This window comes from Artemia sp. Qi Xiang Cuo, chromosome 18, assembly GCF_049724085.1.
Source record: "Artemia sp. Qi Xiang Cuo chromosome 18, ASM4972408v1, whole genome shotgun sequence".
Taxonomy (NCBI): Eukaryota; Metazoa; Arthropoda; class Branchiopoda; order Anostraca; family Artemiidae; genus Artemia; species Artemia sp. Qi Xiang Cuo.
Window position 1 is genome coordinate 14,004,760 of NC_142811.1, and position 16,327 is coordinate 14,021,086.

The 16,327-nt window shown below is 34.0% G+C and overlaps 1 protein-coding gene across 2 annotated transcripts in view; it reads right to left on the reverse strand.

Moving 5' to 3' along the window:
- Positions 1-1,156: 1,156 nt before the first annotated feature.
- LOC148941226 (fatty-acid amide hydrolase 2) overlaps positions 1,157-16,327 on the reverse strand; it is a 322,168-nt gene continuing 306,997 nt past the window's right edge. For both annotated transcript variants that reach the window (XM_089104464.1, XM_089104463.1), the window contains exons 9-10: positions 13,124-13,306; positions 1,157-1,596 (exon numbers count right to left, since the gene is read on the reverse strand). In XM_089104464.1, the coding sequence (XP_088960590.1) occupies positions 1,495-1,596; positions 13,124-13,306 (285 nt within the window). In that variant the 3' untranslated portion in view covers positions 1,157-1,494. The remainder of the gene's footprint in view (positions 1,597-13,123; positions 13,307-16,327) is intronic.

Here is a 16,327-nt window from a genome sequence, read left to right on the forward strand (position 1 = left end):
TTTTGTTCTAGATTTGACATTATTTTGTACGACGCCATTGCTCGGTGACCTTTTTTCACAATAAATTATATCATATATACATATTGTTCAAGGAACGAAATGGCATTATCCCAGACCTATATACCCTAAAAGACTGGAAGGATATAGAAAAACGGCTTTTGGTAGTTTTAAACTGATTAGTGATCAGAGAAATTTTTTTATACAGTTTCTTGGCCCTGTTCGGGCTAAAGTATGATTTTTGTGGCATAAATGATAGACCGGAGAGCTTTTTATTGGCGTAATCGGTTTGTTGGTTGAACAGGGTACAGCCCAAAACTCCCGTCTGAATGAATTCTCTCCCAAAATTTGTTGACCACTGATACGAAGCGATAAACCCAACAAAAAAAGAAAGACAGAAAAAAAAATAACAGATAAATTTTTTGGTCACTGTTCTGAACAAAAATACAAAATGTAGCATTTTCAAACAATTCTTGGTAATGAACTGTAAGTGAGGAGCGACACCGGCTCAATAGTAACCAAAACTCTAGAAAAACGGAGTTTTGATATCAATAGACATACCAAAAAAATCGGCTGATTATCCTGATTCTAAAAATATAAGATTCATTAAGTTTAATAAATCTTATATAACAAAACAAGTTCTATTGATTGATTCAACCGTTTTCTCAGATCAAATTAAGATATTTGGAAGTCTATCTTTTAAATCATGTTATGTCCTCTTTTCTCACTTAAATATTTTGATATTGATATTTGGTTTATTTATTTTTTTAACAGATAGACTTCCAAATATCTCACGAGCCGAATACGGATTTACATCCCGCACCCTCAAACAAAAAAGTTCCATCAATAGGTTCGACATATTTTCTCCGATCCAAGTTTGGTTCGTATGACACTGGGAAATTTACTTTGTTTCAAAATGTTTCACATTCTCTGTTCATAGAAATGTTGTCACGCTCATAGAAATGTTTTGAAACCTTCCCGATTTCTGACTATTCCTGTGAGCTAGAAGAGATGAAAACTCGCGTTTTTTTGAAAAAAAGAAAACTTCCAAATATCTTACGAACCAAACTTGGACATATGTCGCTCCTCCCCACACAAGCAATTCGTATCGACAGGTTTCATCGGTTTTCTACGATCCAATTTTGATTTGCTAATGAGGTTTTTAATTTCCAAATTTAATCTCCAAAACAAATAACAAAATCAAAACACTTAAAGAAAGAGAAGAGGGCTGCCAAACACCCAAGAACACACCGAACATCACTGGAATACTTTTTTTTATTTTAAATCCTGAAAGAATGTTTCATTTTAAAATCCAGCCTCCAAAACATAAACACAAAACAATTTCATAATTATGCCAAACACATAACAAAAAAAAAAAAAAAAAAAAATTACAATCACTAATACGTAAAACACAATCAAATAAACAAACTACGAAAAGGATTAAGTAGACGGACTTCTGGTATCACCGGTATTGGTAGTCATATTGACAATAACTCGTTAACAACTGATTTTGGACGGAGAAACCCAACCTCCAAACGATTTTTCCAACTCACAAGCAGCAGCAATAGTTAAATGATCCATATGAAGGGCACCAACAACCTGGAAAAATATAGCATTTAAAAAAAGTTTAAAAAACTTAAAAAATGTTTTTAAAAAGTTTTTAGAAGTTTAAAAACAAATTTTAGAAATTTAAAAGTTTACAAAAAGTAAAAAAAAACTTAAAAAAGACATTTAAAAAAGGTGTAAAAGTATATTATAAAGTCATATCTTCTTAGCTAATATGTATATTTATTATCGGTATGGTAAATATCTCCTAGGCCCCTCCCCTTTGGGCAAATAATTGTTAAGCCAACAGGAGATACGGTATTATAGACCCTTATGCTGACATCGGCAGATACATTGAAGCTTACAATAAAGGAATCAATGGACATCCATGGTGTTCCCTTTTAAGACAGTAAATGTATAGCGTTTTTTTTTTGTATTTATTGTGTTTGTTATGCGTACTATGAAATTATTTGGTTAATTATTGTGCTTATTTTATTAATTTCATCTTTGTTCTATTTGTCATTTTCCGTCTTTCTCTTTCCTTTTTTTCTTTTCTTGTTCGGCACACCCAATTTTCCTTGTTTTCTAAAGTCCTAAAATCGGCTTTATATTCTCGTTTACTAGTTTTCCGGACACGAGAAAAAGGCAATAGCATTACGTAATGCTATTTTATACCTTTATTTCATTCTCTTTTGTCCATTTATTTCATTTCTGTCTTCTAGCCTGGAAATTGTTGATAGAAATTTTGTAATTGACTCTTTGATTCTGACAAATGTTATGGATAGCAAATTGAAATAATAATTTCATCGTGTTCTTTTCTGTATTTAATTGACGAAAGAAATGAAATATCGTCCATGTCTTGCAAAAATGACACAGATAAAATCGACCAGAAAACTAAAACAAGAAAAACTCGGGAATTATTATCATTTTATATTATTGTGTATATTATAGCCGTTGAGTAATATTTTCATGGCCTTTTCGTGTTTGAACTAAATCACCAATTTTACTAGTTTTAAAATTGGAAAGTTAAGATACCAATTTAATACCAATTTATACCAAGTTAAGATTAGCACCTCCTACAACTATAATTTATTTGTAACCCATAAAAATGATAAATGTCAAGAGCATATTATACATATAGTGCATATTGCAGTCCATGTATTTTAAATAAGAAATAGGTAAAAAAAAAGCTTTCAAATTGTAATAACAGCATACAGTTGGTAATAAGAGCAATCTCGAACAGATACAGTGGCAGTTCTGGCCTCTCTTGCGCAAGGGGGAAAATCTTGATCAGCGCCCTCCGCCCTGTCTCTAACAAAATTTTTAGGCCAAATTTTAACATAATTTTCCAATATTAACAAAATTATTTTCAACTAACTAATAAATTATTATTTAATTACTTTTTCATTTATTATTTAAATTATTTAATTATTATTGGTTATTTGAATTTAGTTATTCTAACTGTTAGTATTTAATTCTTTTTTTTATTTTATGAATTAATTGATGATTTATTAATTATTTTCATTTATTAACTTCGCCCTCTACTTTATTTTAATAAAATAAGATTCAAAATTACAAAATGATTATAACCGTTAGATTATTTATTTAAAATTTTGTGCCCCTAAAATTTCTGCACCCGGGGCAAGTGCCCACTCTGTCCCTCCCCTAATACCGCCTCTCAACAACCAGCAACAAAACGGGAAATCCTTAGCTCACCTAAGCTCACAACTTCTATTTTAGCATAACAGAAGCACTAAATTTTGGCTATCAAATTTACCAACCCATCCCTTTTCTCGTCGTCCACAAGGTTAAGTTTCATCTCGATGACCAAGTTCTATCAAGTTTTTTGTTAAGCTGGCTGGTAAGTAAAAGTTGGTAAATATTATTCAATTTAAAGTATTTGTGTTAGATCTCCATTTAAAGGCATAGCTTAAAATAACGCTTAACAGATGCACATATCAGCTTTTAAAATCAGTTCCTGATAATTAGTGTAATCAAACTGTTCACGGTAATGACCGATAAGTGAGGAGCGACCTTTGTGAATAGAAACAAAATTGTGAAATTGAAACTTAAAAGCGACATACGAAGTGAAACGAAACGAATATTAGATTGAGGGCAAATAGGAAAATTCACCCAAAAGGGGTAATAATATAGATGAAAATAACACCATCATATTCAGCATGTCAAAGAATCCCGCAAAGGAAATTTCAAGCCCCTATATCTAAAAAATAAAAAGTTTTGTGTTTTCTCTAAGAAGGGTGAAGGTAGGAAATGAGGTACGCAGCTCAATTTGTATTGAGTCAGGAATTAAGCAGGGTTGTGTTCTATCCTTCTTCTTAAGGATTATTTTTATGGACTTTGTCTTAAGCAGGACAGAAAAGACAATGTGAGACCATGGAATCAAACGGAAGGGATAAAGTCTCCTGGACTTAGATTTTGCTGACGATTGAAGCATCCTAGACGAAAGTGTGATCAAACTGAATGAACTTTTAGAGGTTTTGCGAGTTCAAGGTGCTAGAATAGGTTTGAAAATTAGTGTTAAGAAGACTAAATCACTAAGGCTAGGAATAAGTGAAGATGAAAAAGTGATTTTAGGTAATGAAAAGATTGATCAGATGGGCAGCTTCACTTACCTTGGTAGTAAGTATTATTAGTAAAGATGGTCGGAGCAGTGAAGGTGTTAAAAATAGAATAACCAAGGCTCAGTGTGTTTTTTCACAGTTAAAAAAAGTTTGGAAGAATAGAAAGATTCTGCAAACCAAGATATTAGAAGCTACAGTGATGACAGTGGTCAAATATGGCTCTGAAGCATAGGCGCTCCAAAAAGCGGATGAAGAGTTGCTAGATGTTTTCCAGAGGAATTGCTTACGGATTGTTCTGCGTACCCGGCTGACTGACCGTATTTCAAACAATAGGATGTACGAAAAATGTGGTTCAATACCGCTCTCTAGGGCTATAATGAAAGAAAGGTTGAGGCGGCTAGGGCACGTAGTGCGGATGAAGGATGACAGATTTCCGAAGATTGTTCTTTTCGGCCAACCGTCAAGGAATAAACGGAAAGCAGGTCGTCCTCGTCTGGGGTGGGAGTACGTCATAAAGAAAGATTTAAAGGAAATGGGAACTTCGTGAGAGGGTGTAAAAAGGGAAGTTTTGAATAGATTGGGATGGAGGAGGAGCGTGCGCAGCTGTGTTGGCCTCAGGTGGATTGGTGCTACGGTGAGTTGTTAGTAGTAGTAGTAGTAGTCTAAGAAGGGTAGTCACAGATACGTTTTGTTTGTTAGTTATTATTTCACCAGGGATACTCTTAGACCATCAGGGGTGAGTATTCAAAAAAAAAAATCTAAGGCTTTAGTGGTCTTCATGAAGCAATTAAAGAGGTCACACAGGAGCAGTGCCGGATTCAACCATTTTATACCACAGATCGGAAAAATTTCTATGACCAACAGAAAGTTCTGAGATAGCCAATTGGTTTAGAGCTACCAAAAAATCTGAGCTTACGTGCCGCACGTTCGTCCCAAAAGTCATTTACGATTCAAACAAAATAAGCGATTAGTAAAGATATTTATACAGTAATAGGCTATTAATTGTAGGCTATATTTGCAAACAGACTAACAGGGGAAAAGCTTCAAAAGTGCATTTCTAGGCCCTAATTGAAAAAATCTACGAGAGTTAAAATGAGAGCATAAAAAATTATGCGTATATACCTCCAGGGGTGTAATTTGCTTTGGGGCAGGGGGCTTGGCCCCTCCAGCCCGGTTTGCCCCCCCCCCCCTCAGACCTCAGTTTTGCCCCAGCTAAAATTTAGTTTCTGCAAAAAAATCGTGTCAAAACTAAGATAAGCCTGTATAATTGAAACATCCAGAGAAACGGGTCAGTTTTGTTTAGTATATCTTTGCCCTTATGGTACTATATGGCTCATTTTTCGTTTATGACTGTCATTTTCGCTTCTTTTGGGAAAATTGGCTCCAACTTTACCCCCCCCCCCCCCGGTATTTTGAAGAAATTTCGCCACTGGATACCTCATAAATAGTATTTGGTTTAAGTTGGTATTTCAGGGTTTGTGCAAGTTAGTTAGGTAAGTCAGAGGAAGGAAAGCCAGAGGGTCGACATTCGTTTTTAAATAATTTAAATAATTTTTTATGCTCACTGCCTTTCCATTCATAAAATTTAACAACTGAAAACATAGAGAAAAAAAAAACGGATATAATATTTGAAAAAAGCAGCGGACAAGAAAAAAACAGCAAACATTAAATAACAAAAATCCAAATATGTCGAATCCCCTTCCAGGAGGAAGGGGATTCGACAACGTAATTGGAGGAAGGAGATTCGGGAGGAAGGGGATTTATCAACGTAAAAAATTAATTAAGCTAAATTAACACAACATATAAAGAAAAAATAAAAAAAAATTACTTTAAAAATGAACAAAAAGTGGAGAAAGAAGAAACAGGTTTGTTTTGTGAGTGGAATTATGCTCTCTAAATTTTGAGTTTTTTTTTTAATTGAGCTGCTTTTATTTCATTTTGACTGTAAATTTTGTGCTTTAAAAAAAAAAAAAAAAAAACTAGAACAGTTTCCTTCACAAATAAAATGCTTCTAATGGTTATTAAAGTCATTTATAATTGTTAAAAATGTAAATAACAGCACTAAGATGAAACAACAAGTGAGTCATGACAAGTCCTAAGATTTTGCGGCAGGGAAAATATAATATAATAAGTATATATAAATAAAATTTCATATAATAAATAATATAATAAAATCAACAAACAGGAATTAATTTAAAAATACGCTAATACTTTGTGTTCCTAAAATTAAACGGTTTTTGCAGAATATTTAAATTAGAACAATGAACAGAAAGGATTCTAAGAAGGAATTACGATGCTAATTTAATAAACATTTCAAATAGTCGAAAGACGAAAATTTATCCCAACATTCAATCTTATCTAAATTTCAAAATAATTAAAAAATGCCACATTTCACTTAAATCTAAAAAAAATTAAAAAGCTATGCATCATTTACATTTGGCTTTGAAATGGATTTCAAATCATCTTCCAAATGGATCCCTTAGGGAAAATCTCTCTTGGCATTCAAACATTCATAGTTGCATGAAAACTCCCTTAGATTCTGAAATTCAGAGAGAGTACAACTTTTGATAAATCAAGTTTAAATAGATGGTTGAGGTACAAATGCTTACCGAAAAGACCATGTCAGAAGCTTATAGCCCAGCTTAATTGTGAGCAAACAAGTACCCTAATTCGACCGATACCCAAAGGGATTCTTAGAGAGAACGAAGTCAATATAAGTGGTCAGGGTTGCCACCACTAAAAAAAATCGCTAGTAAATCACCAAATTGCCACTGACATGCATATGAATAATGAAGCAAATTTTGTTGCAAACGTTTTACGTATTTTCCTATGTTGATCCAAATCCAAAATAAGGGGGGAAAACCTGTTGGCCTACTGTAATACTGTATACGTCACCTTTTTGAGGTTTTTCATCAGTATGGAACAGACAGTACATATATGTCGTTCTAGACTAGAAACAAAAGTGTTTTTTTCTGGCTCTTTTATAATTTGTCTACAGAGCGTACACTCATGCATTTTCGAAATTCGGCCTTATATCAAGTTGCCAAAATTGACAACGTAATGATTCTTGAAATTGGCTAAATATTGTCTAAATTTGACCTTACCAGGCACATCAGTTGAGAAGGGGTAAGGCAACGGACCCCGTAGATATTTTTCGCTTGCCCTCTAGATTTTAAAATATCTTTTTTTGGCATTTTCATTGAAAAATATCTTTTTCCGGGGTATTTTCATTGAAGGAAATTGGAACAACAAAATAGCCTTTCTTTGATTTTGAAATACCTGAAAACAACGATTTTTGTTTTCAAAATTATGAAGTTTTTAAGGCAGTATCACATTTTTGTCAGTGTTCCCCGATTGAAGCGCAGAAATGAATAAGCAAAACTGATTGGTTGAATTGAATTTGACTTTCGTCCGTAAAAACTCAAACATTAATAATGTATTCATTCCCAAAAACAAATGCAGCTTCGAGGGATACCTGTACGTTCTTAAGCTGTATGGTATCATTTGTTTTTAGTTGTTTTTTTTTTTAATCCACCTGTCTTTTTTAATTTTGGCACCCACTACTGTCAAAAACTACTTAACTTCACTTGGAGATTTTTGTCGTTAAAATTTGTATTCCCGATTTTTCGAAGGTTATTAAGAAAAATTGGTTGTCCTTTTTTCCCTTAACCAATTCAAACAACCAGATTTCATTTTCAATGTCTTTGGTACCTGGTGCCAGAACCGTTCAAAGGGGGAGGGGTGCGCTACTGATGGGAGGGTTGCCCACTAAGATCTGATTTTTCAATTTGATTTGACCTCTTTTGCTATTATTTGAGCCGGGAGGGGGGCACTGTAATTAATTTTTTCCCGGGCACAACCGGGAATGTCTCTGCCTGAAGTTCTCTCTTAATACACCCACCTTAAATATTGGCTATATACCCGAAAATCCAGAGACGGCCTTGTGTTACAATTTTGGCTTGAGATAGCTAGCTTTGAGTTGTGACAAGTTATTAGCGGCAAGAGTAACAGTCTATTTAATTTTATTCATTATTATTGTATCATACCTGGACATATTTGCTTGAGCTTCTAATACTAGGGATTTAGGCCATTGAATTTTTGAGCCTCGATTATTTAGGCTCTCAAAAAATTATTTGAGCACCTAATATAAGCCTGCTATTTTTTCCATTTTCCGAAATAATCGTGTTAAAACATACTTATTTTCAAAGTGATTTTTAAACATTTAACCCATGCTGGTTGTCGAATTTGAAAATCTGAACTGCCTGTTTCGAGAGCCCACGGATTCACTTTGGTTCTCCAATCATACCAAAAATGTGTGTGTAATTCCAGTTCGAACAAGCTACAACAAGCTACAACATAACGTGATTCTTCCAATATTCCCCCTTCCCTTCTCAATGCCACACTTTTTAGTAGAAGGGTAGCCTTCTACTAAAAAGTGTGGCATTGAGAAGGGAAGGGGGAATATTGGAAGAATCACGTTATGCCACCACTAATATAGACTAAAAATCCTGATAAAAGATAGTCCTGAGAAAATACAATGCATGAATTCTGAGCCTCTACGCGTAAACCTTTTTTTCTTGGCCTTAAATATTCCGGGTTTCGCCTTCTAGGTTTGCTTGACCTCTATTCTTTCGGAATTAGGCCGTTGAATTTTTCGAGCCTGAATTTTTCATTTGTTCAAACCATATATTTTTTAAATTGTTTTAGGGCTTAGGATTTGATCCTTAATGAACCTCTAATGCCTGGAAATTATATATTAGAAACTCTAACATATAAAGAGAAAACAAAGAGAAAAAAGAAATTGAAAAACAATTGATAGGAAGGAAAGAAGAACTAATATGGAAAAAAACAATAATATTGAATTAAATTAAATAGACTGTTACTATTACTTCTAATAAATCGACACAAGTGAAAGGTAGCTACCTCAAGCTAACACTGTAGCAAAAGGCAGTGTAAGAATTTTTGGGTATATAGCCAAAATTTAATATGGGTGTAAAAAGAGAGGCCTTCAGGCAGAGCCATCTCTAGGGTTGGTGGTGCCAGAGGAAAAATTAATTACAGCATCCCCTCCCGACTCAAATATAAGCAAAGAAAAGCTGAATCAAAGTGAAAAATTTGATCAAAGTGGGCAAACACCCACCGGTTCAAGTTCAAGTTCAATCATTTTATTATTAACATATACATGTATATAATTGACATAGGCCCATGGGGAGACAAGCTCGAAAAACTAGGCCTAGACAAAGGTACAATAATACAACAATAATATGAAAGTAGCAGCTAGCCCAGGATCCATAAATAAATAAAAAATAATTCAATATTATTAAATATAAATTAATACTAGAAGATAGCCGAGAGGCCTACATTCACCCAGAACAACAAACCAAACAAATAACTTTGTCTTTTTAAAAAGACGCTTAATTAAAAGTAATCCTGAACTAAATGAAATTAAAGATTCCTTTTTATTAAATGGATAGAAGAAAATTTGACACGAACGGCACCAATTTAGATCTCTCAGTACTATACTTGTCAATGTAGATACTTTTTTTTGTCGCGTGTTATAATGATGTAAATCTTGTGATTGGGAGAACAAACTTTGATTGAGGTAATATGGCGGTAATTTCTTAATTTCATAATTAAATTTGAAAATAATTGCTCAGAAAGTAAATTGTTGAGAAACTGGAAGTATATCTAGATAATTATATAAAGATGCTGTAGAAGACTTATTTGGAAGTGCAATAGGTGATGGAATTCTAAGGGCTTTATTTTGTAAAATCAGTATTGGTTTAATATGGCTATTAAATGTAGATAAATATACTAGAGAACAATAATTAATACTAGACTGAATCAGAGCAAAATAAATGCTTCGTAAAGCAGAGTAGGGCAAATAATGCTTCAACATCCGCATTAAACCAACATACCTTGAAATCTTTAAGCGTATATTTTGAATATCTGTTTTAAAATATAAGCTTTCATCAATCACAAGTCCAAGGTACTTTATCATTTTCACCCGAGATATTGATAATAGATACTTTGAAGAAGTAACTCGGGTAATACGAGGGCATATATTTGACTTTCTGCCGTAAATTATGAAATTAGTTTTTGTTAAATTCAAAGCAATAAAATTTGAAGAACACCTATCAAGAACATTAGCAAATGCAGTATCAAGTTTTGCCTCCAACTCCTCGTCGTTCCACTCAGAAATTTAAACTGCCGTATCATCAGCGGTGGCACCCCATCCACCCGTCACTGTGCCCAGGATAGCTTGTCCCGGTTGCCCCTCTCCCTTTGAAAGGTTCTGCCGCCAGGTATTAAAGACAGTGAAAATGAAATCTGGTTATTTGAATTAGTTAAGCGAAAACCAAAAATCTCCAAGTGAAGTTATGCAGTTTTTTTTTACAGTACCGGGTGCCGAAATTTAAAAAAGACACATGGATTAAAAAAAAATCAGCTAAGAACAAATGACACTAAACAGCCTAAGAGCGTATAGGTTTCCTTCGAAACTCCATTTGTTTTTGGACATTTATAGATTATTAATGTTTGAATTTTTAGCAACGAAAAGCGTAGTAAAATTCAATTTAACCAATTAATTTTGCTTATTTATTTTCGCGCTTCAACCGGGCAACACTGACGAAAATGGGATACTGCCTTAAAAACTTCATAATTTTGAAAAAAATCGCTGTTTTATGGTATTTCAAAATCAAAGGAAGACAATTTTGTTGTTCCGATTTTCTTCAATGAAAATACCCCGAAAAAATATATTTTTCAATGAAATTGCCAAAAAAAGATATTTTTAAAATCCAGAGGGCAATCAAAAATAATCTACGAGATCCATCGCCTTACCCTTTCTCAACTGACACTTCTGGTAAGGTCAAATTTAGACAATATTTAGCCAATTTCAAGACACATTACGTTGTCAATTTTGGCAACTTGATGTAAGAATTTCGAAAAATGCACGAGTGTACCCTCTGTCGACAAATTATAAAAGAGCCAGAAAAAACACTTTCGTTTCTAGTCTAGAATGACATATCTGTACTGACTGTTCCATACTGATGGAAAGCCTCAATATACAGTAGGCCTACAGGTTTTTCCCCTTATTTTGGATTTAGATCAACATTGATAATGTTTGCAACAAAATTTGCTTCATTATTCAAATGTATTTCAGGCAATTTGGTGTTTACTAGCGTTTTATTGTGCTGGTGGCAATCCTGACAACGTATATTGACTGCATGCTACCTAAGAATCCCTATGGGTATCAATTGAAATAGGGTACTTTTTAGCTCACAAATAAATTGGGCTTTAAGCTTCTGACTGTATTTTCGGTAAGAAATTTGTACCTCAACCATCAATTTAAACTTGAAATATCAAAAGTTGTACTCTCTCTGAATTTCAAAATTTAAGGGAGTTTTCATGCAACTATGAATGTTTGAATGCCAAGAGCTTTTTCCCCCCAGCGATCTTTCAGTAGCCTACTAGCCATACCCTGAAAACATTAAATAAATAGGCCTACAGAACAAAACCATTTTCTCATCTTTTAAGAAAAGAGGGGGGGTTACAGTTTAGGGTATGGACCGTGAAAAATCGATTAGCTATCTAAGAATTTGCATTCCATGGCATTTCCAACCTCTTTGAGCAAAAATTCATGTTTCTGGTTCAAAATGGTAGACAACGCTATTTTGTTGTGACACAATCTTTGTTGTTGTTTAAAAAAGGCACTAGATGTTGCCGTTTCCATTCAAATAAGCCCTCTCCGAATGTTCTACGACCACTGGTTCGACAAGATGTCTCCTAGGAAAAGAGAAAAAGGAGGCAAAAAAAGAAGACACATCACTGTCTTCTTTTCTTGTGATTTTTTTTTTTATCCCGGGTAGGGGCTGGAAACCTCCGACTAAAGTTTTGACAATGGTGCAGATTTCATATTTATCCATCGCTTTTTTAAGAGGTTCTAAGCTCTTTTCAAAATACCCCAATATTTGTTTTGGCAATGAAATTTTACTTTTGAGATAAACCAGAATAATATTCACCGTTTCTGAATTTTCGTTCTTTTTCAAAATTCTCGTCAATTTTTTTTCGTTCTTTTTCAAAATTCCCATAAATTTGTTTTCGCAATAACATTTTACCTTTAAGATAGATGGGAATAAAATTTAACGTTTCTGAATCAGCTTCAAACGGCAATTTTATTCTCACCAGACAGTTTTTTTTAAAACGTTAAAATTTCGGCTACTATTTGCCGTGGTCTGCTCTTTACTAGATTCCACCTATTGCTGCAACCATTAAAATCCATTTCACATTTAAGAAACTCAAAACAAAAATTCTGATCGAACTGGGGTATGAGTTAAAAAAATCTTAAATGTGTTTTGAAATGACTGGTTTTTCATTCTTTTTACCAAATGTTCTGCCAGGTACTATTTTGAGAAAAAGTACTAAAAATAGCACAAATGTTTAGCAGATGGTAACACTTTATTTATATATTTTTGTAATACAAATGCTCGTCAGCATTGGCCTTTTTATACCTGCATTTAAAAGCTGATTTATTTTGGATACAAAATACTTAATGTGTATTTCTTGCAATTAATATGTTTTGAGAAATAGTAGGGTTATAGGGTTAGTGATAGAAAAACCTTATATATAAGGTTATTGTTTCAAATAACCTTATATAAAAAAGGTGATTTCTATAAAATTCCGCTGATTTAACTGATAGATACCATATTACAAATTCAACCTAAATATACTACTATTAATACTATTACTAACAACTCACTACAGCACCAAGCCACCCGAGGCTCCTCCCACACCCCAACCTATTCAAAGCTTAACCCTTTGCCTCCTTACAAGAAATTCCATTTTGCTTGAGATCGTTCATTTTGACCTATGCCCATCTCATTCATGGACGACTTGCTTTTCGTTTGGCCTAAGATAGATGGCTAAAAAGCATAATCTTTAGAAAATCACAATAAAAAATCACTCAAAATACTATTTCAAAAGCTTTAAGTTGAACTTACTTGTAACCCAACAGGAACTCCGTTTTGGCCAATGCCCATAGGGACTTGTGTGGCAGGCAGTCCTAGTACGTTGAAAATGGCAGTGTAAGAAAAGTTGAAAGGTCGGCAGAGTGGTTGATTATGGTAAGGAGCGGCAGTGGGGTGGGTAGGATATATGAATATACCGTTATCGCCTAGAAGAGCCTGGAAAGCAAAATAAAAGTCAAATAAATATGAGCAAAAGTTCAAATTTAACAATGGATCAATATTGTTATTTGATTCCCATATTTTAGTCCGAAGCTTCCTCGGCGTTCACTAATCTTGCAAGTTGAAAATAAAAAAAAAGTAAGACCGAAACTTGAGAAGTAGAATTGTTTTAGAGGAACAAAGGATTTACATTAGATTAGAAAAATAAGGGGGAAATAGAAAAAAATCACAAAAAATTATCATTACTGTTTTCTTTCCAGATGTCTAAGGTTTATGTTGCCTTTGAAAGATGCGATTTTGCAACAAGTAACATCATCTGTGGCATGCACTGAAACGATAAAATGTTTACAACGTAGGAATAATCTGTTTCAGGTCTATCCACCAACCGAAACAGAATTTTGATCATACATATACTTTTATTAGAGAAACATCTAGACTTGCTTTAAAAATGAGAAAATGTTCCGAGAGTATCTTTTTTTCAATTTTCTTTTTTTTAATGTATTAGTCCAAAGACAGGAATTTAAATATTTTGGTAATACGTGTGACCATACAATCACGAGGTCGTATTGGAGTAATTTAAAAATGGATTTCATCACCCCTTATGCTCGAAAGCCGTCTTAATCACAAGCAAATGAAGAAGGAAAAAAATACGAAGAAAAAAAAAATACTTCTTAATGTTAAACTTGGAAATTTTTCAGGCCTTATGCCGTGTTTAGACGGGCCGTTTATTTGAAAAAAAAAAAACGACAATTCTGCGAAAAAAAATAACGGTTCGGCCGTTTTTTCGAAGCAACCAGCCGTTTTTCTTATAGGGAAAAGTCCTAATTGCTTGTCGGTTTTGAAGGAATTGTTTGTTTGAAGAGTTAAAATGTCAGACCCGTGAACTGACTTGTTCACCACTGTTCAAGGGTACATGCTTCCTTATGATCCAGCAGCTATCCAGTGCGAAAACACTAAAAATAAGGATAAGATTTTGAAATATTTTAGTGTGGATTTCTGAGCGCCACATGCCATTATTCCATATTCTCTGCCAAAAACCGGCCGATTTTGTATGGTTACGTAAGGAAGCTGTGGCGACGGCTTATTTTTCATGCAAAATCGGTCCGGCCAAATGCGGCATTTGCAGAAAGGACAGAGGGTATGGCCGAGAACAGGACAGAGGGTAGGACAGAGGATATGGCCAAATGCGGCATTTACAGAAAGAACAGAGGGAAACGGTTAAAAGAGAAGGGAGGAATAAGGGCTTGGTTTTAAAAGGGGACAAAACACGCGGCCATTACTGAAAATGATTATTATTGTTAAGGTCATAATTTCTTTCAGGTTTTGAAAGGTGGTGGTCATCAATTCAAGTCGTATGGTTATTCAGCTATAGGCCTGCTAAACCAACTTTTGACGCCAGACTTACATGGAGCCCTACCTTTAACTATAAGACTTGACTTTGTATTTATACAATACATATTGAGTGCAGGGTAGTTAAGTTTTGCTGAGATTTATTTATTTGGATAGCTATGAACCGCAGTTAAAGCGTTTGGATTTATTTAAAACATTGTTTCTCCTACTTTGACTTTTATAGCTGATGTACTAGAACCTGAGTGGAATGTCTATGAAAACTCCTTATAAGCTAGCCTGTCAACCGAAGGGAGGGGGGGGGGAAGACACATGCTAAAACCTCCCTAATGACCATTCATTTAATGGCAGAAAAACAAAGACATTTTCGCCGATGAAAAAAACAATGATACTTTGTCCGATTACAAGAAACAACAATGACTGTTTATCTCATGGCAAGAAAAAACAATGACAGTTTATCCGATGACAAGAAAAAACAATGACAGTTTATCCAATGAAAAAAAAATAATGACAGTTTGTCCAATGGCAGAAAAATCTACGGCAATAAAAACATGACCAAGTTATTTTACGGTAAATTGCTCGGATACACCTAACACAACTCAAATTCAACATTTTTTAATCATGAGTAAACTTTTGAATTCAGCAAAGATAATTCAGCATAAATAATTCAGCAAAGATAATTCAACAAAGAGAATTCAACAAAGAGAATTCAGCAAAGATAATTCAGCATTTTTTAATTCAGCAAAGATAGTGTAGCAGTGCTCTGGCAGCACTGCTAAGATAAATAGTGATTTAAGATAAATTGTTGACCGCGACTGCTTGTTGCTTGAAAAATAGTGGTATTAAGATTATAACAGGGATGACCCCACCCACCCAAAAAAAAAGATAATAAAAAAATCGAGAAATCGGTAAGAAATCGAGAGCGTAAATACCACGATTAGACCACAGTCTCTCAAATTCTGCTATCGATTGACGGTTGTGTTCATATTTCCCAACTTTAGGGGGGGGGGGTCCGTCAAAAAATATCAGTTAGCAAGCAGGGTAACTTAATTAATGTAATTAACGTAAAGTAAAGCATTTAAGTGAGGAAAAGATATAAGTAAAACTAAACATTGTCAGCGTTTTCACTTTTACTAAGTTTTCAGGAAATATATTGAATTTACGACCCGTCTCCCGACAAAAAAGAATACACTGAAACTATTTTCGGTAAAAAATCGCTAAAAATCTGTAAAATCGGTTAAAAATCTCAGCCTGAAAGACATCTACCCATTTTGTAACTAAAATCCCCAAGGTTTGGTTTGAAAAGTGAATAGGCAACGCCGCAGAGCGTAGCAAAACATTACGTTTTAACTTGGTGGGTAATACACACAAATACATTACATAGTCTTCAAGCTAGAGTCAGCAGGACATTTCGCCCAAATTATGGCCGCTCTTCCCTACCTTAAACAAAGCAAATACAGATCTGCAAATAATTAGTAGACAAAAAAAATACACCATTTTTTTCACTTTTTCATTCATTTTCAAACATTAGATTTATAATACCTTAAGTTAACCTTAGAATAAAAACACAATAATATATTTAACTAGTGACGAAGCCCGTCGAACCGCAGGCGCAAAAAGGAAAATAAAATGTAGAGTATACTCTTCTATGAGGATCAGAGAAAAATTGTT